General features: G+C 38.6%; 1 protein-coding gene and 1 long non-coding RNA gene across 2 annotated transcripts in view; one reads left to right on the forward strand and one right to left on the reverse strand.

The window, feature by feature from the left end:
* Window positions 1-23,748, forward strand: part of FANCM (FA complementation group M) — a 79,918-nt gene that overhangs the window by 49,687 nt on the left and 6,483 nt on the right. Inside the window, exons 14-19 of the mRNA XM_075150678.1 lie at window positions 13,958-15,944; window positions 17,928-18,007; window positions 18,123-18,191; window positions 18,730-18,867; window positions 21,574-21,730; window positions 22,751-22,857. Coding sequence (XP_075006779.1) covers window positions 13,958-15,944; window positions 17,928-18,007; window positions 18,123-18,191; window positions 18,730-18,867; window positions 21,574-21,730; window positions 22,751-22,857 — 2,538 coding nt within the window. The remainder of the gene's footprint in view (window positions 1-13,957; window positions 15,945-17,927; window positions 18,008-18,122; window positions 18,192-18,729; window positions 18,868-21,573; window positions 21,731-22,750; window positions 22,858-23,748) is intronic.
* On the reverse strand, window positions 18,213-21,699 carry LOC142082564 (uncharacterized). Its single transcript, XR_012673749.1, has 3 exons — window positions 21,293-21,699; window positions 20,104-20,244; window positions 18,213-18,803 (listed from the first exon to the last, which is right to left on the reverse strand). It is a non-coding gene; the product is annotated as an uncharacterized LOC142082564 (long non-coding RNA).

Below are 23,748 nucleotides of genomic sequence, written 5' to 3' on the forward strand. Positions count from 1 at the left end.
TGATGGCCATCCAGCATAGGGAGGGTGTGTGGTTCTGCATTCTCTGTGTTGTGCTCTGCTCAGAAATCACACTGCCATATGCCATTGTAGCACACGAGCTCTCTCCCCAAGTACTTCAGAGCAGTCCTGTGTACAGCACACTGCGGTGCTGCAGAGAGGCTGCAAACAGAGTCTTGGAAAATGCTGGAAGATCTGGATTGGAAAGGCCAGCATACAGCTATTAGTTGATAACAAGTGATAAACAGTTGGCTTTCACTATTTCTAATTTAACAGCTAAATGTCAGCTTAATCGTCATGCATTGTAGGTAATGCTCTCGCACTCGAAAGACTGGGACTGCCTGTTATCTCATTCAGCTGTCTCCCAGCTCAAAGTTTCAGGCATTATCTGGATTGATTTCCAGCCAGCTTTCTCTGGTCTGTCTTAACTAGTCATAGATGGAGATGCTGAACTTTCTGATCAGTTAGAGGAGAAATTATAATTGGATGTCACTGGCACGCTGAAAACACCTTCTAATGACTCCACTGTAACTGAGAGGTTACAACATGACACACCACTCCACCCTGTTGAATTCTTCTAGGGAAAAACAAAGCACTAGCCCTAACTCTGACCACGTCTGACAAGGTTGACAAGGCAGAAGCTGTAATTGGCACTGACACCCAGTTTTTAAACTTCAGTGATTGTTGGCCTCTTTCTTATATCCATACCAAATTGTCAAGGTTCAAGGACATCAAAGGTTCACCATAATTGCTTCATAAAAAGCAAAGATGCAATGTGTCTTAATCTATTTTGTCAGCATTGACAGTAATTTCTTGTATGTGAGTTTTATTAATATTTTCTTAAGTCATCCTTGACTTCTCTGAAAGGCACTGATACTCTTCCCAAGACAGGCTGTGTTCCCACTGACATTCATCAAAGGGAAGGGAAGTGAATGATGTACGTTATCTTTACAGTGGAATCGCCTTGGAGCAGTCACTGTGCTGTGGCAGTCCTTACTCATCATGTAGACTACACCAGCAAAAACTTGTTGCCCTGCAATTTGGAAGAGAACAAATATTCCATATTGCTATGGGAGCATATGTGAGTGTGGGGGAGGTGGTTTTCGTTTCCTATTACTACCAGTTTTGTCCTTACTCAGTCTTCCTATAGCCCCAAGTCTGGTGAATCAGAAAACGCATACAGAGAAAAATGGGTGTAATTATATAGTAAATCAGACCAAAGAACCTTTCAGCATAAAATATTTTTTTAAAAACATGTCTGTTCTAAACCATTTGTTAGTGAATGTCACCTGCTTTGAGGGCCATCACTGCTACCATAGATCAGTTCAATTTGGATCTGTGGAGTGGTCTGGTCCAATCCAAGGCCCATGTAGACCAGGTGACTCGGGGCCTTGACAAGTCAAGCCTTCAGCATCTTCAGGGTTGGAATCACCTTTTCTGGGCCATTGGTTAGCATTTGATCACCCTCATGGTGAAAAAATTTCTCCAAATATCTAATCGAAATTTCCCTTGTTACATGTTGTGCCCATTAACTCTGGCCTCAGTGTACCTCCAGGAAGCCTGGCTCTGTCTTCCCTCTGCTCTTACATTAGATAAAGATGGTAATAAGATCCCCCTCTTCTTAAGAATGAACAGAGTTCCCTTGGCCTTGCCTTGTACATCCTTGTGCTCTAGCCCTGTGACCGTTTTGGCTGCCTCTGCTGGACTTGATCCAGACCAAGATATTTCTTGTACTCGGGGCCCAAAACTAGACTAAGCACTCCAGATGTGGTCTTACAGAGGATGAACAAGGAGAATAATCGCTTCCCTTGCCCTGCTGGCTACTCTCTTGCTAATGGAGCCTGGGTGCGATCGTCTTTGTTGCCACAAGGGCACACTGCTGTCTCATTTTCCTGTCGTGAGGTTTCTGTCATCCTGTTGAGGACGCTCTGGACAGCAGCCCTGCCCTCAAGCATGTCATCTGCTTCCCCTCACCTGCTATCATCTGCAGACTTAATGAATGTGCACTCTGTGCTGTAGTCAAGGTCAGTAATAAAAATATTAAAACACTAAAAACCTCTGAGAAACACTTCTAGCAGCTAGCCACTGGTAGGACTTCATACCGGTCCTCAAAACACTTTAATCATGGTGGTCCAGCCAGTTTTCTACCCGTCCTTATTGCGCGCTTATTCAAACCATATCTCGCAAGTTTAGCTACGAGATTGTGTCAGAAGCCTTGCTAAAGTCAAAATAAACAACATCCACTGCAATTCTCTTCCCCACAAAGCTGGTTACATATTCATAAAAGGCAGTCTTGAATTCTTCATCCCTATGCGTTTTGTATGCTTGTTCGGATATTCTCTTGAAAGCTTGAATGTTTTCTTACTAGTTTGATTTGAAGTTTTTACGTTAAACTTAAAATTGGAATAAATATCACATTCATGTAGCATTCTAATTTCACACATTTAGATTTTCCTTATGATATAGTATTCACAACACTATTGCACATAAAATTTTTCACATCAGGATCTTTCAAAAATTAAGCTTTGCCAAAAACTGATTATGCCACGTTGGCCATAGCCAGTCCTATGGGGAGGCATGGTTTACTTCAACAGTAACTACGACACTGAATTTTTTTTTTTCATATTGTAGAGTGCTTGTTCTTAGAAGAAAATATTAATTAAAAATGCAAAAGTACAGCAAAATTTAAGAAACTTAGAGATTTGTAGGCAATGTTTTGAATTTCTGCACACCTACTAAGGCATGTTTATATAGGTGGGTATGTCTTGGCTGTATTCCTGACTCTGATGCTGTGTAGGTATGAGTAGCTGTGCGGGCAAAATTCCATCGACTGAAAGAACTGCCTGTGTTTGCAAGTGCAGGGCTGTACAACACCAGTCCCGTGTCTTTTTCTGCCACTGTATTTTCATGAGCACTTCAGTTCAGCATAAGATTGGGAAAACCATGAGGTTTAAAATCATGCTTTTCTGCCAAATTTGGATTTAACCCTGTTTAGCGTCTTGCTCTGTTTCACAGTGAGACCCCACAGATGCACGGCGCTTGCTCAAAGCGCAGGCGGTTCTGGGACAAGCCTGCTGCCTCCTGCATTAGCTTAGTGCGATTGTGCTGTGGCTGGATTAATGTATCCCCAGACGCATTATGTGTTCTCAAGATATAGCATACAGATTGGGATAGTCTTAATCCAAGCTTGGTGTTTTACAGACTACGTTGACCTGGGCATTCTTGGTGAAGATTGTTTCTATAGCAAGTTTAAACTTTTAGAAGTTTTGATTTATTGCAGTGTTTAGATGTGTTCTGAAATTGTAGGAAGTGCTATTATTAAACAGTAGGATAGGATAAAGGGATATTACTCCAGCCTCTGGGAAATTCCCCTTAAGCAGAAATTAAGCCTGTAAAAATTTACCTAAAATGTTAGTCTTATATGAAAATGAGTGGATAAAAACAACAATTGTTTTAGCAGTGATTCAAAGGTTTTGCATGTATGTACTGTGCATCCAAGTTCCTACTATAAATATTCTATAGCCAAATATACCACTGCTAATCTGTCTGAGGTTAATGTACAGTTCTTAATAGCAGAAGGATTTAAGACAAATACGAGGCAAACCTATTTCCTTAAATAAGTAAGATATTGAACTTTAAACCACAGTTCTATTGATTATTTTCTTATTGAGGGATAAAATATAAAAACAGGCAAATCATTATTTTGCTATGAATAACCAAATGATCTGGAAGTTTCTGATGAAACTAATTATTTCTTGAGAAGAATCTTATTCAGAGATTAGTAATAACTTAATACGAGCTAGCTCAGGAAGTATTTGTGTGTTCTTTATGGGTGTTCTCTTTTCCCTTACGGAAGAAAGCTCAGGAATTCCCTGATGTGTAGCTTTCCTTTCCTTGTACTCATTCGATGATTCCAAGAAACCTCCTATGCAGTTTAGTTTTGCATAATAGACTAAAAAAGTCAACTAAAAGGCTTAGATATTTTTAAATAGATGAAGTAACAATGTTTGGGAAAAAAGTTATATTGTATTTATATGCTCTTAAAAACTTAAAGAAGTTGGCACAATCAAAAGAAAATAAAAAAGAAAAAGAAATCCCAAATATGAACCTTGCGACAGGCACATCCACTGCAGAAAAGCCTTTAATGCCTGTGTGGCTTTATTACTACAGCAACGAGAACTGGGCAGATGGGATTGGATTTTCTGCTAGCTACGAGCAGGGATTTTTTGTGTGACATGGTAACAAATCAAGTTGTCCTTATGCAAAATAATTCAATAGCTTTTAAGCATTTTTGAAAATTAAACCGTACTGTTCGGAAACAAGGTCAGGGCAAAGTAATCATGTTTATTGAAATGATATTTGTCCAGTTTTCTGAGGATAAGTAACAGGAAATTATTGAAGTGCAAGTGCTTTTTTTTTTTTTTCCTGGGAGATAGGCAATTCTTAATGACTTTTAAAAAGTCATAATATTGTCAAATGTGGGAGTGTCTATTTCCCACTTCAAAGCTGGCAATGTGAAGTTATAGTCAGAGCAATTATTCTCCCTAGAAAGACAAAAGAAAACACAAAGACTCCCATTAGGAGGATTGTCTCTTTTTCACTCAGGTAATCTCTGATACCAAACACCTTGGGAGACAGGGTTTAGAAGATGAACCCGGAACAACTGCCACTAAAATCATCTGTCATTTATTATCTGTCTTAGGTTGCCTTGAAGTATTCATGGGATGAAATGCCTGACAGTGGGGAAAATGCTCCCAGGATACCCTAAAATTCCAAAGAACCTGAAAAGGCCTTCCATGATTTTGAAATTTTAAATCAGACATGTTTCTGGGGGGGAAACACAGTGTTTCCAGCCAGCTGTGACTTTTTTTCCAGGAGACACTGAATGCAAAGTTGAAAAATTGTTCAAATAAGGACTATGAAATTTATCTTTTTTTTTTTTTTAAGACACTCATCACCAGTAGTATGTCTCAGGTTAAAATCCTGATCTGAGATGTGGCAAGACTTCTTCCCCAGCCAGCAACAAAAAAATTAAGACAGCAAATGACGTTTAGTTAGACTGTTTATGACAGGCGGACTAATGCATCTGTGGAACTGCTGGTTTGAACTGTGGGACACTATGTATTGTTTGGGCACTGAATCTGGCTTAAACAGCAGAGAATAGATAGTCAAAGCAAATACTCTGTCTTGGGATTCTCAAAAGAAAGCTGTGCAGAGGTGGCCCAGCTTGTTCTTTATTCCAGAAAAACCCAACGGGAACACACTTCTAGCGTGAAGGTGGAAGGATGTTTGTTTTGTTCTGAGATGGTAAGGCTGCCAGGGAGAACCTGAAAGACCAAAAATCTCAGCCCTCCAATTAAAAGAGTTTCTTGTGCCATATTGATTCTTCTGATCTTGTTGCCAAATATTTTGAGTCTAAATGCTAATTGAGACCTGGTTTAGATTGTTCAGACCTTTAATTGCAGGTGCTTTCTGTTTTTAATGATCCTGTGGGGTTTTGTGCTCACAGTGAGAGCGGAGAATTAAGAGTGATTAGGCAAAGGATTTTGGGGTGTCAGCCATGTGAAAGGGACAAGGGGATTGAGCAGATTGTGTGGCACCTGGAAGGGCTTAGCTGTGTTCATTTGAGATAGCCTATCTGCTGTGTTTAGGGGTGACCCAGTGTTCCTGTGCAGCGCTGTGTGAAAGCCTCCCATAGCCCTTGTGCCACAGGTTCAGGCATACCAGCCAAAAATATTCTTTCCACCGAAGTTAAATGATCTCAGTTTTCTGGAAAACATGCCATAATACTACATCTTATGGAAACCAAATAAAATATCAAATATGTGATACAGGGTTGCCAACTTAAATCTACAGTCAAGAGAAACTTCATGTGTGTTCTGTGGTATGGTATATATAACACCATTGTATACTGCCTGCCTTTTGTGGGTTTTTGTTACTAATGTATGCACTCCTGATGTCCCTCCCTGCTGTCGGTAGAGTAGTAGAGCACATACCAATTCTGGCTACTGATGACTTTTGTTGGCTTTGTTCCACTGTTATTCTATTTGTTTAGGGATGTGTGCATGTGTGCAGTAATTTTGCATTTAGGTTTCTGGATTTAAAATAGTTGTATGCTGTTTTTCACTAACTGTCAAAATATTTATGTATGTGAATAATTGGTTGGTTGTTCCTTAAGCTGATACAGAAGACTGATTTGGCAAAACTTTTACAGTAAGCGTGCCAAGTGTAAACTGGCAATCCGTTCGTATGGTCTTGGAATGCTTGCAGGAGCTACTATGTACCAAATGTGTTTGAAGATACTATTTATGTTTTAGAGAGGGGATAATATTTTAACATTGTTTTTGATATTCTAATAATGCACTGATGACAAAGTTTAGTGCAATATAATCACAATTGTTTAGAATACTGAATCGCTACTGTAGTTGAAAAACTGCTTTTAGATGCAACAGTCCAGCTATCTATCCAGTTGCTGCTTGTATTTTTAATATTGGCATGGAAATGCAGTTAGCTTAGGAAATTATTATGGCCACTAGGATTCAGGAATGTTTTGCTATCCATATTTTCATGGAAATTACATATCGGTATCCAGGCTGTTGCTGTATATCTCCCTGTAGTGTGGTGGGTTTCCCCCCTCTCCCTGTATATTTCTACAGTACTTAGCATGGGGACATCCCAGCTAAGGAAGTCAAATAGTAAATGTCACGTTTAACCTACCTATGATGTCAGATAACAGAACAATCTGCAGTTACCAGGTCAGACACCTCTAATACTAACAAGCTATCGCTTCTGTCCAGAAAGTTTTATAAAATAAGCAGTTACTAAACCACAGATTAATTTATTTTCTGACACTTCAGATGTTCTTGAACTCTCTTGCCTCTGTAGCCTCTTTAATAATACCTGTTCCCATAATTGGTAGGGTACATACCCCATAATTTGCTAATAAATCTTCCTTTTTAGGGGTCTTTTGAGTGTTACTGTGTAGCTGTGTTTGCTGTATAGCCAGATACTCTCTCAAATTAAGAGTATCAGCAAAATAAGTACAAGCAGATAAATGAATAGTAGCCAATTGCTACTAAGCAGGAGCAGATGGTAGCTCTTCAAGAACTCCCAGCCGCTTAGATCAGCCTGGGTGTCGCAGCAGTAGGACGTGTCAGACACTGACTTGGGTTTTGAAGAAACTTGGGTTTCCACTTGGGTGGCTGCATGAGAGAAAGCTTATGATTCATTCGAGGCAAGTTGCCTGAAAGCAAGAAAGCAATAGAATTAGTAGATACATCAATAATGTGATATCATTAGGAAGAGAAATATTGCAGCTTTTGTAGAGGGAAACTGTGGTTTCTATGTCCCTTAGGCTTCTTTCATGAATCAACTAAATGTATTTTTAAGGGTCATCCGATACAATATACTTGAACTTCCAAAAAAAGTTTTTGACGGTGTTCCTTCCCCTAGAGTATCTTCTGGAAACTAAGCTATCATGGAATAGGAGGGGTTGATTATTCTGTTCATCAACCAGTTCCTGGCCTGTACTCAGATGGTAGGGAGGTTAGCAGTGAAATCATGTAAGCATCAAAATTGTTTAACCTATTTGTAAATGGTTTGGAAAAGCGATAATTTTTACAGCAGTAAAAAATTATTTTTGGTGATAAAAGTAAAAGATGGTCATAAAGAATTACAAAAATTCCTAAAGAAGTAGGCTGCAAGCAAGATCTAAAAAGTTGGTGAATTAAATTCCATACCAGTAAGTTCAAAGTTGAATGAAGGAGAAAGCTGCCTTAGCCAGGAAAGAGTTGTTTTGAATACTTCTGCATAACCATTAGTTCAATGATCACTGTTATTCAAAAAAGGGATTAGAATTTCAGAAATCAGTAGGAAAGGAATATAAAATAAAGCAGAAAAAATTATGTGATGGTCAAAATATGTCATATGCCCATATCTTGTATATAGCGAAAGTTCATCCCCTGCCATTAAGGTCATTGGTGTAAACGTAATTTTTAGCCAGTGTAAGCTCACATTAAGTAGCCTAGGTAGGCAGATGGACATGTTTTGGGGAAGGAACATTCTATAATTTCTTTATTTCTATACTTTTCTCAATTCTTGGTCAGATAAAACACACTGGGTTAAAGTAGCCTTTGTCTGATAGCTGTGGGTATTTGTCCTCTTGCATTCTTGTGCGTCAGTCTCGTTACTGGGCACTAATAAATACTGTATAGTACATACTTTTATGTTAAACCATTTCAGAGAGGAATATAGTATTTTACTGCCTACAGCCCAGTTTGTTAAGCAAGTGAGCAGGATTCCTGAAAGGCAGCAGCTCTTTTTGTGGGAATGAGAGGAGCTGGAGGAGGACTGCATGCTTTGATTTCTCTATCCTCCAGAAGTCTTCCATTGCAATCGAAGTGCACTTCAGCTTCCTCAGCGAGTGCGTGTTAACATATCTGATATATTACAAGCAATAATTATAGCCTAGGAGATATCCGTAAACCTTAAAAAAGTGCTTGTGGGGAGTGGGGGAGAATGGTCATGGCTGAGAGCATTTGAGGCATAGCATTTTGTTGTCCAGAATACATGAAAGGGTGTCTTCCACGTGTTGAGGATCGTGTCTGAGGGCAAACACAAGGGTTTTCCATTGTGTATTAAGGGATCAAGTGATCACCTACAAGGAAAAAATTGTAACCACTTGTCATTCAAATAGATTGGAATATGCTGCTTTGATATCTGCTCTACCTAGTCATGCAAAATATTGTGTGAAAACCACCAGCCTTACTGATTAATTTTTGTTAATATTCATGCTAAAACATAAGTTAACCAGAAAGTATACCCATGTGACTAACTATATTGGCAGTGTTGAATCCATGGGATTTAACACTCAGTATGAAAGCTGAAAATCCAAAAGCCTTTCTTCCCTAGATTGAACCAAAAAACAGTCCTAAAAATACATTCTCGTTTGTGTCAGAAAAGACTTAAATGCCAGTTGTTCATGCTGCTTTTACCTCTGTTTCAATCAACCTTTTGATTAAAGAAGTTATAATTGTTAAAATCTATATTGTATCTGTTTAGAGACTTTCCATTTTTAAATAGCAAAATCACCAGGGTTTTGGCAGACATCTGAATCTTGTTAGAAAATGTACATCCAAAGCAGCTTATGAGGAAAGAGAGGTTAATTTTAATTTTTATATTAGATGCCTTAAATTTAAATGCTAGAAAACAGAGTGTGTATGTGTGTATATATACATATATTTATATATTAGAAATTAAAATCTTAGTATCTTAAGTTTACTTTTCCTTTTTATTTTCTGTATTAAAAAAACTATTGCTTTTTAAACTGAATCAGTAATTCTAAGCAAGGTCATTGATTTAGTACAATAATACAAGAGAGAGACCTGTTTTTCTACTCCTGCATGACCTATTTACGGAGTAGCTGGTATACACTGGAGCTTACTAGGTTATAGAAGAGCTGATCAGGTAATTTAAGATTCTACAAGTTGTACACATTCAGGATAAAATGTGATAATTATAATTCTGTCCTTTCACTCCATCAGTATTAACTAGACTCACTGGGAGAAAGTATTTTGTTTGAGAGAAAGTATTTTGAATGACTAAGTTGAACTATCAATCTTAGCAATCCCAAGCACAAATACAGGCTGGGCAGAGAATGGATTGAGAGCAGGCCTGAGGAGAAGGACTTGGGGATGTTGGTTGATGAGAAGCTCAACATGAGATGGCAATGTGCGCTTGCAGCCCAGAAGACCAACCGTACCCTGGGCCGCATCAAAAGAAGCGTGACCAGCAGGTTGAGAGAGGTGATTCTCCCCCTCTACTCTGCTCTCGTGAGACCCCCACCTGGAGTACTGCGTTCAGTTCTGGGGCCCCCAACATAACAAGGACATGGACCTGTTGGAGCAAGTCCACAGGAGGCCACAAAGATGATCAGAGGGCTGGAGCACCTCCCCTTTGAAGACAGGCTGAGAGAGTTGGGGTTGTTCAGCCTGGAGAAGAGAAGGCTCCGGGGAGACCTTATAGCACCTTCCAGTACCTGAAGGGGGCCTACAAGAAAGCTGGAGAGGGACTGTTTACAAGGGCATGTAGTGATAGGTCAAGGGGTAATGGCTTTAAAGTGAAAGAGGGTAGATTTAGATTAGATACAAGGAAGAAATTCTTCAGTATGAGGGTGGTGAGCACTGAAACAGGTTGCCCAGAGAAGTTCAAGGCCTGGTTGGACGAGGCTTTGAGCAACCTGGTCTAGTGGAGGGTTTCCCTGCCCACGGCATGGGGAGTTGGAACTAGATGATCTTTAAGGTTCCTTCCAACCCAAACCATTCTGTGGTTCTATCATTCTATGAACTAGGGCAGTTATATAACTCCATGTAAGCCTGAAATTAGGTTACTGAAGTTTGTCCTAGATGCTGAATTTGTTTTCTGGACTGTTGTCCTGGCACACAGCAGTTCTGCTAGACTTTTTTCTTTTTTTTTTTTTTTTTCCCAAGTTAGAACATAATCATGGGTATATGCAGTGGCTTAACGAAGTTCTTCAGTGTAACAACTCCTCACTCCTCCTGCTTTCTCTGTTGTACCCAGTTACTTATCCATGCAAGAAATTTCCCCGTTTTGCTTTCTCTGTTTAAGTTTCTCTAAAGGTTTTGGCAGGGACTTTTTTAAAGCCTTTCAGAAAGCTGGGAAGATGGTATACATGAGAGCATCTCAATGTTTTTGCTTGTTGGTTTCTTCAAAGAATCTAATGGGTTTGTATTTTTTGTTCTCAAAAGAAATATTGACACTTCTGAAGAAGACTCATCCGGTAATTATATTAACTGTTACGGCTTCTACTAATTTATTCAGTATGGATATAAGGTTAGCAACCTATTAGCTTCCTCCCTGACCATTAAAAAATGGCATCACATTTGCCACCTCCTAGTTCCTGAGGTATGTAAGCAAGAGATTACATACCACCTTTACCAATTCAGGAACTTAATTCTTGAGTTTCTTTAGGTCCTATGGATGACATGATATGGTTCTGTTAGCTCTTACCGTCCTAAACATACAACTTTGTGTTTAGCCATATGAAAACATAAATTATTTGCTCTTATCTGCTCTACCCCTCTGGCTCAGTTGTGATTTGAATTATCCTTTTACCTACTCATAACTCTCATCTTTTCCTGCAGGTGTGATTAGTTTTGGGTTGCTTTACTTTGGGTTACTTAAAGAATGCAGAACAATATAGGGCCAAGAATGATCTGCGATGTGCCTCGTAGAAGTGTATTAGGTGGGCAAGAGCATCACCTACTTCTGTTTCAGGAAGGTTTAGTGGTTTGGCTGCTAGTCAATCTTTAATCCATTTAATATACATTGTGTTCTTATAATGCTTGGATACTTTAATTGCAATATTATGCAACATTCAGTCGTCAGTTACATAAATCTAAACATATCATTATCAACATCATTACCTTGTCAACGAAATGTGTAATCTCCTCATATGATGTTTGTGAAGTTAATTGGACCAGGCAGTGTTGTTATTTGTTACTGCTCTTTGATTTCATACAAAGACTTCCATATCTTGATTCTGTGTTTTGACTCAGCTTGAGGGAAACTAATTATTTAGAACGTACACATATGAAAATCATCCTTTAACCCTTTCATAGTCATTGTTTTCTTCACTATTTTTGTATTAAGACTTCTTATAAGTCAGCCTGTATAGTCTGGGGATCCCCCAGGAGATCTCTTTTTAAAAAATCCTAACTTTTAGTCTCTTTGGATATGTTTATAAATGGATGGCCTAAGCCTAGGCAATAAGTGTGTGAGCAGCTGAGTAATGTCTTCTGTAGTGGCAAATGGAGTAGGTGTTTCACAGCCCTTTAGAGATGAATCTCTAGCAATTGAACTTCCTCCTCCTACTCTACCACTCTACTGTGCTGACCATATAGAAATTGCATACGTTGTTGCTGAGACACACGTGTCATTGCTGTAAACAGGATTTGTAACCAGCTGTGCCCCGACCCCAAAACAGTCTGTACACAGATTCTTCCTTATTTATTCTGCATATGATCCTTTCTGTGGCATGTGTATGAAGTTAGTGATAAAAATCTAAATATCGATTTTTTAATTATTTTTATTATTATTATTACTGAGAGTCAAAGAATGCCATTAATACTGCATAGTATGCTTTATCTACTGCAACCAGAGAGGATCCAAAACGGTGTTAGAATGTGATCAGTCTTCAAATGCATGGAAGGTGGCTTCGAATCCTGTTTTCAGGAATACATTTAGACAAGCCAGGCAGCAGTAATTTTAGGTATGGTTATTTCTGCCTTGTGTAATGGGGTAGAATGACTTTCCACAGTATTTTTCAAACTTTGTTTTCCATGATTGACTCCTCTGGCTCCTATAAGGAGTCTAGCAGTAAAAGGTTGTTTAACAACAGCTCCAGGTGTACCACTGGTGGAAACTCTGACTCTTAATTTCTTCACAATCTCTTTTGGAAGAGATGCCTCGGTGGTCCCAGGGGTCCCAATTTTATCAAGACGTTGGTGTCACAGTGCCATTGGTTAGAACAGCTCTGGAAACTTTCTTAGCAACTCAATTACACCAGGTGTTGAAGAAATGAGAAGTCATGTTCTCTGTGAATAAAGACCAGGGGTTATGCCCATGGGAGAAGAGTCTGCGCATTGCTTGGCTACATAAGATAGGGAGTGAAGGGTCTAGCTTGTGAAGAGCTAGAGAAGGATGGGATGCTACTGGAAGATACAAATGTTGGAGTTTGAATAGTGAATATCAGCATGGCTAGCACAAGCTGAAGTAGAACTGCTCTTGTTGGACAGTGAGGAGGGCTCAGGAGGTTATGATTATGAGGACCTTATTTTTTTCCTACTTATATATGGTAAGACTTTTGGAGAATGTTACTTGTATAGGAAGCAGGTAACCTTTTATTGTAAAAGTCAGTTTTATCACCCACTATTCTATAAAGGTACCTTGTTTCATTTCAGGGATTAATGAGTCTAGAGATTCATCTGACTGAACTGCCAACAAATAATTGTACCTTCTGTTTAGATCTTACATGCTTATTTTTATTTATTAGTGAAACAGGTTTGAACTTTGAAGGAGTGTTTCAAACCATTGCTTTCAGAGCCTCATTTGACCCTTACTGTTCCTTTTGGAGACTGCATGCCTTAATTTTGAAATCTTAATTTAAAAGAGAGAGTGAAAGGGACAATAAATAAATAGCTTTTCAATCCAGGCAGTCCTTGTATGGATACCTAACTGGGAGCGATGTCAAAGTCTATTGTGCTTTTTTCAAGTATATTTTTAAAAGAGTTAGTTGTCTAGGTCAGTGCCTTTTTGAACAGAAGATTAATAAGCATCCGTGAAAAAAAAATAAGTTCAGAGTATGTAAGTGAGAAGTTCTTAATGTGTCATCAATGGCAATAGCCAAATTACAAATTGATAGTACGAAGAGAACAGGGAATTCCAGGCTTACTTATGCTTGAAAAAGATTTTTTTCTGCTCACAGCACCTTTCTCAATTTGCTAGTCCTCCCAGAACTACAGCCTGTAAGCATTAGCCTGTCTGAGGACATAATACCTTGCACATTTTATTAGCGAAGTGAAGTTGCTTGCTGTTAATGTTCTGAGATTTGCATCTTAACTGCACGACACAGACGCTCAGTGTGGAATACTGTGCATAGGTGCTCTGTTAAATGCCATCTTTATTTATGCATGGTATCTTTTGGTCTTTCTTAAACATTCAGGTTTGACTACCCAAGCATGGATTTGCAGTTAAGCTGCCAGCAAACTCTTTGTTTGAAAGTTTTGACCTTAAATGCAAAGCAGTTTCCTTTTGGGCTTTTTTTTCCCTTTCTAATAACCTTTAGGAGTATGAAAACCTTTGTCACTTGTTTTAAATATCCTTATGACAGGTCCTTGTAAGCCTGTATGTATAGTAAATATTACACTGTCTTTGTCACCAGGGAGATTGCAGCTATGATCTGGAGCTTCAGCCTCACTTACATATTGAAGATGTTAATGTTCAAAGGAATAAAAGTCATCTTTCCATGACCAACTCCATCTTTGATCAAAAAGCACGCTCATCTAGAAAAGACATGGTACACAGATCAAAAGTAAAACCATTTTTACCTGATACAAATGATAATGGGAGTGAATTCTTTTCCACGTTTAAAATAGCAAAAACAAAGACTCCCAAAAGAACTTCTGGATTAAATTGGGAAGTGCCTGTGTTACCTACAGATATTAATACTTCGGCTTCTTACTCAGCAAGAAAGCTTGCTCTGGTTGAAAATACTGACCAGGGCAGTCAAAAGGATAAGGAACTAGAGGTGACATTTGACTTAAATGAATATGTTGACCTATGTGACAACAGTGAAAGTACTGCAATTCATGAAAGTGCTGCAATAAAGGAATACAAAACTGTAGATAAAGCTTGTGGGTCACTGGGGACGAACTACGCAGATTCGGGTTATAGTAGCTTCACAGTTGAGAAATCACCTGTGTCCTCTGACTTATTTTATCTTCCTGAATCATATGTGGACTCATTTGAACTTGTGAGACCATCTGAGGAGCCTTCTTGGTTAAAACAAATATTTTCCCATGTGAAAAGGCTTTTATCACAATCTCCTCCCTCTTTGAATAAACTTTATGATTTTGACAACACGATGAGAAATGAAGAAACAATACATCGTTTTCAAAAAGTTATTTCTGATAGTTATTCAGAGAGACTGTGGGACAAAGTCTTTCCTGCATCCTCAGAAGCTGATCATTCACTGCTGCTCTTTGAAAATCCTGAACTGAAAGTCACAAGTGGATTGTGCGCTGCTGTAAGTACCTGTTTTTCAAAAACTGTATCATCTTCTGAGACTGTTGTTGTTAAAGCCAAAGAGGAACTTCACTGGAATGACAGCTTTGATAGTCTGTTTGATAATGAAGAATTCACTGAAATTCAAAAGAAAACTCCAACAATAAATCACACTCTGATAAATAATCCTTCAAATAAGTATTTTGTTCAAAAAGATAAAGAAGATCTTGAAATTAACAAGAAAAATGCGATTATTGATGAAGAGAAGAGTATCCGTTTATTTGAAGATGAACACATTTGTGACACAAATAATGGAAGCTTTTCTATGAACAGTAAGTGTTTAGTCAAGTCAGATTCAGGTGCGAGTGTTGCTAGGCCAGTTGCAGAGCGAGGATCCGAGTGGTTTCCGTCAGAGGTGTGCTGCATGAACGCTGACAAAACCTGCAAGGAGCAGCCAATAAGCAGTAAAACCACAACCATGGAAATGTCAGGTGATATTAGTGTGACTGAGCAGTTTCTGGATAACGATGATCTTTATGACTGTTCTCAAGAACTGTTTTCTGTTAACTTTGATCTGGGATTTTCCGTTGAAGAATGTGAGAATGAAATCTCTGAAGAAGCTATAAATACTAATAATACCAGAAAATTAAATGATACCTCAGGGAGTCATGCAGATGTTAAATCCACTGATAAAAAAAAATTACTGAATAGCTCCAGACTTGAAACATCTCCAAAACGAGGTTGCAGAAGTCTTGAGAGAAGAGGCATTTCCACACCATTCCCATTCCAGAGTAGGAGCACGAATGACAGAGAAGGGACTGAGGATGCTACCACTGCAGTGCCTTTCTTGAAGTCAGGAGACAGAAGAACGGGAAGTGGATCACCTGAAGCTTTGGCTTCTGCACTTTCTACCCCAACAAGTAGAAAGGTTATGAATGTTGAAGCTATCAGAAGAATTCCTATGAATGTCTTCCCTAGTGCCAGGGAGGAAATTCCAGAGGTGCCTCTTACAGATGAAGTAAATACAAGCCCACATAGGCAGAACTTTGGGAGTTCAGCCGTGGATGCATTTGATTCCCCTTTAGGAAGAACTGAAAACCTGAAAGAAATCAACCTTCATAGTTCACGTGTGTTTCCTGCTGAAGGTAGGGATTTCAGTGGTACAGTTAGTTAATACCTTCATCTTTAAATAAATAATGTAGAATCCACTATCTTTTGGATCCTCAATTTGGTTTTATGACTTAGGTGGGAAGGATGAAAGGAAAAGGGAATAATGGTTATAATACTAGAAGTTGGCTCAGTGAGGAGACTTTCCAGAACCTTAATCCTGCATACGATTGAGGCGGAAATGCATGCATGCATATTGGAGAAAGTACTCGCAATTAAACCTCTCGTACCTCTTCACAAGTGCTAACGATGCAACCATGTGAGACATACTTGTGTGAGCTATAGCTGCCTTTAAAGCCGTTTCTTAATCCTCTCAGTATCTGAGAGGATTCGTAATCATCTGGGTCTGTTACACTTCAATCCCTGAATCCATGCCTTCATATTTTCCTATCATTGTTCCCGAGGAATAGAAACTCTACTGATGGATTTCTTTCAGTTTAGTTGCATGACAACTGACTTGTATTTAAAATTTTCTGATTATAACTTCAGCACAAACCTGGATTGTCTTAAAAATATCGACTGTTTGTAGGCTCTATTCTATTTTTTATTTCCTCCCTTCTCTCTCCCCTTTTGTCTTTTTGTGTTTTAGGACCAATATACCATAAAAAAATATTTCGTATTCAACTATTGCCGATATATAAATGACCATCATTCTTCACTTGTAGGTCACTTACGGGTCATATTCACAACTTTGTCGTGTTTATCTCTAATAACGTTGAAATACTTTCAAAATAATTCAGGCTTAATAGTACTCGGTCTGATTCATAGGGCACATTGAGTTTTTCTGAATGGTTTTGTTAATGTCCTTAAACATTGAAACAAAGCATAAACAGTCCCTTTGGTGATTAAAGCATCTTTTTTTCCTTCTCTTTGAATTTGTCTGATAGTCATCATATTTTCTGAAGGTGATTGGTTGTTGAATGCCACCTTTCTTCCTGAATCATCACACCTTCAAACTGATATGTTAGTTCGCTAAATTCAAAAATTGTAATCCATTTAAAAAAAAACAAAAACAAAAACCAAAACCAAAACAAACCCCCCAAAAACCCCAACCACCCCAAAAACAAAACCACAGACGGAAACAAATTGCTTCTAATTGTTTTAGAATTGCAGGGTTAATACTGAACCTGGATCAGATTAAGGGCTTTGTCCGGTCGGGTCTTGAAAACCTCCCCGGGCAGTGTGTGCTGTTGAAATGATAGTTATTGGTATTTAAATATGTTATGTTATAAGTGGAATGTTTGGGAATTTTGTGCTTTTCCTTAAAGAAATTCAAACCTTCCAGTGATTTAGTCAGAACCAACTCTTCGTCCCACCCTATCCTGCCATACTCCCAAAGAAACAGAGTTAAAAATAAGGCAGAATGCCGTAGCTGCAGTTAATGTCGAGCCTGCTTTGGGGTAGGAAGGATTTACAATAGACAGCATACCTATTGCACCGAGTCCAAGGTCTCTCTGTCAGAATTGGAGCTTTGTCATGCAGAATGTGAAGGAATATCTTGTATTTCATAAAGGCTGTCCTTTGTAAAAACAAAAAAGGCTGCAGTTGTTTGAAAAGGAATTGGAAAGTGGAGTTTTTAGTGAGTTCTGGTTTTGTTTCAGTGCACCCAAAGGGATATGTGTTACAAAACGCTTCCAGAAGTGTAACTCTTACTCAACTTCTAAGGGCTGCTTTTCTTGGTTTCATTTTTCACCTCCCTTTTTCTGTATCTATACTGCCTGGGGTAATCACTTCCACGCAGAGACCCTCCAGGGAACTAGGATTTATTGTACATCTCAGCTGGAGATTATTTATTTTGATTAACAAGGCTAAAGAGAACAGTATTTGCCCCATAGATCAATAAGTAATCTCCTTTGTAGGTACTTTTATGAGAGAGTCAGATTTTGATTGCTCAGTTATAGCAATATTGTATTGTGAACAATGCATTTTCTTGTGCATGTTGTTTACTATTTTTTCTGTAGGAACCAGCAGTGAGAGTGAAGAGGAGATCGTTTTCCAGAGAAAAAATAGGACAAAAAAGAATGTTTTGATGTCTCCTGATGTGAGTCTTAGAAAAAGAAAAAAAAAAAAAAAAGACAAGAGAAGCAAAATGACAAGGAAGTCAAACGCCAAAACAAAAATCCTCTTTGCAATTATACTTATTTCTGTTTACATAGGTTATGAATGATAGTGATTTTGAATCGCCGATTCGTGCCATCAGAAAACGTCAACACCCACTTAACATGGTTAGTAAGTGCTTTGGTGAGACAGAAGAAAAATAATGCAAACTCATTTATGGAGTATATATTTAAACATTCACTCTTTCTCCAGTCAGTAGGCAAGTGTTCTTATTAAGAATATTTTATGCCATCTGACCTAAGGCATATTAGAATGTAATTGCTTCCCTTCCTTCAATTTTTTCCCGAGGTCTCCAAAAATGACTTTGTAGTTGTTTGGCAGTGAATTATTGTTATAGGCAGGAGAGCTGAGCCTCTCCCGTTGTGAAAGGCAGTAAAATAATCTTTCTTCCACAAAGGTTTGAACCAAAAAAACCAAACAACCTCATGTCACAGTTGACCTGATTTTTCTTCCAAATAACGTGTTTTTCTGTTCCTTTTATATTTAGTAAGATGATTAGCATTATTGCATTATTTTGCCATAGCAAATCAATCACAAAAAATCAGGTGTTGCTTAAAAAAAACAGGTGTTGAAGGATGACTGTGTAATTAAAGTATTGCTTGCTTTAGTCTTATTTATTGAACTGTTTGTGAAATGTTCTTCTAGTCAGACATGTCCAGTGATGACAGCATGGATTTTCACAAGAACTCAAGTAGGGTCACAAATAGCAGCTCAGCAGCCTGTGACAAAAAACAGCTGAGAAGTAGGAAACGGCAAAAGGTCAAGAGCAATTTTATATACAAGGTATGTGACGTTACATGTCTCTTAATACGTTGAAGGTCATATTTGGAGCAGTTTGCATTGAAGTTGCAATGTAGATAATGGCTGTGCATTGTCATATGTGTGTGCATGTATGTAAGTGCATGTTTGCACTTGTGAAACCTAGTTCAGAAGAATGCTTCTTTGAACATAAGCAGCATATGTTACCAAACAAAAACAAAATAAGAGACAGAAAGAGACTTAGTGAGATTCTCCTTTCTGTTCAAATTGCAAGAATGAACTGAAAATATTTTCTGATTTGTCTGAATTTAAATTTAAAAAAACCATGAAAATGCCAGAAATGTTGAGCACTGGTTTCACATACTTAAGACGAAAATTTACTGTGTCATTGAGTCACTCATTCTGGAGCTTTTGTGTATTTTATGGCCTAAAAAATGGAGTTTCTGTCTATTTTATGGCCTTTGCAGGATCTCATGATACAACTGTCTTACAGTAGGCATGCAGTTGGGCAGTTCTTTGTTTTTAAGACATTGTTTAGGAGGGTTGAGGCTCTTAGCTATTTCACAAAAGTTTGCTGCAAACATTTGACATGACATCTTGAAACACTGGATAATGATCTGAACCCTCACGTCCATTGCCTGACTTCCAGAGGAATCTGCAGGGCCCTGCGTAATAATGTTCTGAAGCAAAACAACAATTTACATTACAAGTAGAAGGTACTCAGAGATTAGTCAGACTCAGGAAGCTCCGGTACTTGTCCAGAACTTACGCTATTAGGATATTTGATCATCTGAATTTACCACCTACTCTAATGGTTTCAACTTTGAACATCTTAAGACAGCAATGGTCCCTCGACCCCAAAGCTTAAATTTAAACTTAGTATTTTACACTTTAATCTGTCACTGCATCAGGAATGGATGCAGGAGAGGTTGCAGGGCCAGAATAATATATTCATAGTAAGTTGAAGAGCTTTTAAATACGCATGGATGTGGTTCTGCTAAGCAGAAATTACTGTAATCAGGACTCTGGGGCACATTATGTTGGATATTTTTAATGTTTTACAGATAATCTTCATTATGGAGACTTCCCTATAGTATCAGTATTTTATGTTCTGGATACAAAGAATTAGGTAGATGAAAAATCTGTTTTTCAGTTTTATTTAAACATTTTTTTTTAATGTGAGACCAAAAGGCTCATGGAAAGAGAGTGTGTTACCTGTATACTTAGGAAATTCTACTCTGCCTTCACATATCATCTTACCTAAACGTTCATAGTGATGAACATGTCAGAATTCCAGATCCACAGAAGATCCAAGACATCAAAATCATTCTGATCAGTCCACCATCAGTTACGGTGTTCTGTCGGAAGTACAGGTAATGGAGTTGTAAGTGCAGCAGAGATCTGCAATTAGGTTAACGGAGTTTGTGAGAAGTCCAAGGTGACCAAAATAAGCCACTGGCACTGAATTCAAAGATTCAGTAAATAATTTAAGAACCTGGTAACTTATTGTTTCCCACGTGTAACCAGACTCTTGACTGTTAGTTTCTGGTGTCACAGTGCTTTCACACTGCAGGGTTTGTCCTCTCTGTAGTCCTTCACAAGTAAGAAGGATTAAGACTAATTGGCAATAGCATTGAGAGTTCTTTCCTGTGAACAGGTGACCTCCAGTGTGTTTCAGAATAATCAAAACTGTTCTAGAAAAGGAACTATTAATAATGCCTGTCATTCAAGCATACTAATTGGTGTAAGCAAATAATTAAAAGACTTGGGAAAATTTGAAAATCAGAGATGTCACTTATTGTAGCACCAGATGCCTTAGTCTTCCATGTACTAAACTAAAATTCACAGCTTTGTGCTTTCTATTCAAAGTATTTTGAAGGCAAACAAATCATTCTTCTGGAGTAATTGGGATATGTAATGTTTTTTGAGTTTTTTTCACATTTTACTTTAGTACTTTATAGCTGAAATTATAAGAGAAAAATTTAGCTTAATATAATGTATCTCTGACAAAACATCTTTCTGAACTAATTTGTTTTGTTTCTATGTACATTCTTGTGAATGTTTCATTGTTCGGTTTTGATGGAACGTAGTCCAAGTTTTGTATCATGTCTTCTGGACTGCAGTTCACATGTGAAGTGCCTCATCTTCCCTGAAAGTCGAGCATTTTCTCAATAATGAGTTGCATTGTGTGATGAATTCATGAAACAATTAATCCTAAGTCCTAAACAGGAAAGGGCAAACCAGCGTGAAGTCTGTATCTGAAGTTTCAGAGTAATCCAGCACTTCACAATCAAACCAGATTTTTGAAAGCAAATAAAATCAGTAAAACTAGTTTTATAAGTTACAAAATAAGCTAATACTTTTGGGTCGCTTAGCTACTATGTGTTAGCAAATTCTTCCTGTACTATTAACTAGTCTAGGTGCAAACAGTGCTACACACTGTGGTTACCTTTGGCCAGTGCTTTGAAATGGACTCCAGCTTCACCCTTCTGTGCTGGTGGGACAGACATTTCAGAGCTGTCACGTATTTCACTGAACTTTGTGTTCTTTATGTCACTGTTCCCTGTGATGGATACTCTTTTCAAAGCTAGAAGCCTAATGTCTGTGATCATCTAAGCAGCTGATGTTCTGAAGTTATGAACTGATTTAATCAGAGATCTCATATGTAACATTAGTTAATTGTGAGCCACCTTCTAACTAAAATTTTGTTTGGATTTTTTTCATTTTTAGAATGCAGCAAGACAGTTTTTAGATGAAGAAGCAGAGTTGTCCCAGCAAGACGCAGATAGTGTTTCATCTGATGAGAGTGATGATGCAGAGAACGAGCTGAACTCTTCACTTGCTCAATTCCTGAATGATGATGTAGAGGTCACACAAGTGTTAAATGGTGAATGAGGAGAGTTGTTTATGGCTTTAAGATAAGGGGTGTTGCTTAGCAAATGGCATGGCCGTTCACTCAGCTAATATGTCAGCATGTGTCAGCTAATAAGCTGCAACCTCCTCAGCTGTGGTGAATCAGGTGCTTTCCATTATCTGTTTGTACCTTTTCTGTTTGTATTCGTATGGGTTTCTTATGTAGTAAGTTCCTCACTGGAGTCTCTATGGTGCAGTAGTTTTGAGCAGGCTGGTGTCTGTTTTTTGAGGATCACGGGGGCAGATCGCCTCTCGCTAAGAGTCAACCGCTCCCTCATACACCATTATGATTGAAGGGAAACACAATTTTCCGTTTCACTTAGAAATTTCTGAATTTTTCAGGTCTTCTGTTACAGAGAGATCTAAAATATGATATGAAATAAATGTTAAAGATAAAATTACAGTGTTGACACTGACAGAGCTGACAAGGTAATGCTGTTTTTTGGCCAAGATGGTTTACTTACCCCTGTGCTTATGAACCTTGTCTTTCCCTGGGATATTTGCATGACGAAATCATCTTACTACCATTTAAGATTCCCAGATGTTGCTGAGGATTTTCCTTCTCCACTGAAATTGTGAGTTGTTCACTGTAAGATCCTGTGTGGGCTTCAGTAAACCTATCCCTTTCTCATACAGTCTCTGAAATCAATTGTTGTGTCTGTTTTGGGAGAGACTTGCAACATGGAAAACTGAGTGATTTGGTTTTGCTGTGGTTAAATTGCCCTTCTCCCTGCTGCGGGCATCCAGAGCTCTGCCTGCTGAGAAAACCTTCTACATGGCAGCTTTTGTGATGCCAAGCTGGGTAGACCTAGTCCTTGGCTTTGGGATTTTCAGAGGTGTTTGGAGAATTTCAAATTTTTGTTTTGTGAAATACAGGTTTTTGGAAGGCTATAAAGGAATTACTTAATATGGAAAACATGATGTAACAATAATGAATTAAAAATTATATCCTTAATAATACTGTATTCTCTTTTATCTTCCTCTTTTAATTCAGACTGTGAGATGAAAGGAGTTTACCTGAAATCTGTGCGTAGTCCAGCTCTTGGCAACAGATACAAAATGGTTCATCGTGAATTCAACAACATGGCAATTTTCTCACAGGTATGAAACGAAATGACTACTGTCCTTGTGAAATTCCGATTGCGTGTGACCGTATTTAGGTTCTAATCCTACTTTGAAGTGTAGTTTGCAGCCTATTGTTGATGAATAATAAGTTCTAACAAAGACTTTTGACTTCATTTTGATTTTTAAGTTAAAGCGTGCAGACACGTATGCTTTGATGGAAGCGTACACACCCTGTTCTTCAGCTGGAGAGAGGCTGTCAACCAGTCTGCAGTGAAAGCATCCCAATCCCTAGTCTTTTCACTGAAGAGTGGCGATCGTTGTTGATCGATGTAGGACTGCACGGTGCTTCCAGGGTCGGAAGTGTATCGCCTCCTCTCCGCTGTCTTCCACTGTCACAGAGGATACTGACTGACACCTTCTGAGGAAAAGTCCTGTCACCCAGCATGTGATGTTTCCAGGCTCTTAACTGACTTTCCTGAGTTTGGTGAAACAAGCAATCCCCCAAATAGAGGTGTAACAGTTTGGGCATATTCCTGTTACCCAGCTGTATGTCAGATTGCCCCGCGCTTTTGTTGCCAGACAAGGAGCCGTGCCAAGAGATCAAATTTTCTCTAGCAATTATAAGGTTAGCTCCTGAAATGTAAGTTTGGAAACATTTACAAGAAAATAAAGTAGCATATTTAACAGTGCTTGTTGCTCCTCAGCGCGCTCTGGCAGGGTGCCTCTTGCTGTCCAGTGTCCCAGTGTTACTGGAGATGACCCTTTACATGGTCCCCAGATGCCAGTTGTGCCCCTGCCGCGTAGGGTAACTACTGAGCACAAATGACTCTCCAAAGCAGGTCCTTAGCCAAGCTCTTGCCATATTACATACAGCATTGTTATGCACTAATTCTGTGTGCTCATGAAAGTGCCAGTGAAACATTGCTG

The sequence above is a fragment of the Calonectris borealis genome, chromosome 5 (assembly GCF_964195595.1).
Source record: "Calonectris borealis chromosome 5, bCalBor7.hap1.2, whole genome shotgun sequence".
NCBI classification, from domain to species: domain Eukaryota; kingdom Metazoa; phylum Chordata; class Aves; order Procellariiformes; family Procellariidae; genus Calonectris; species Calonectris borealis.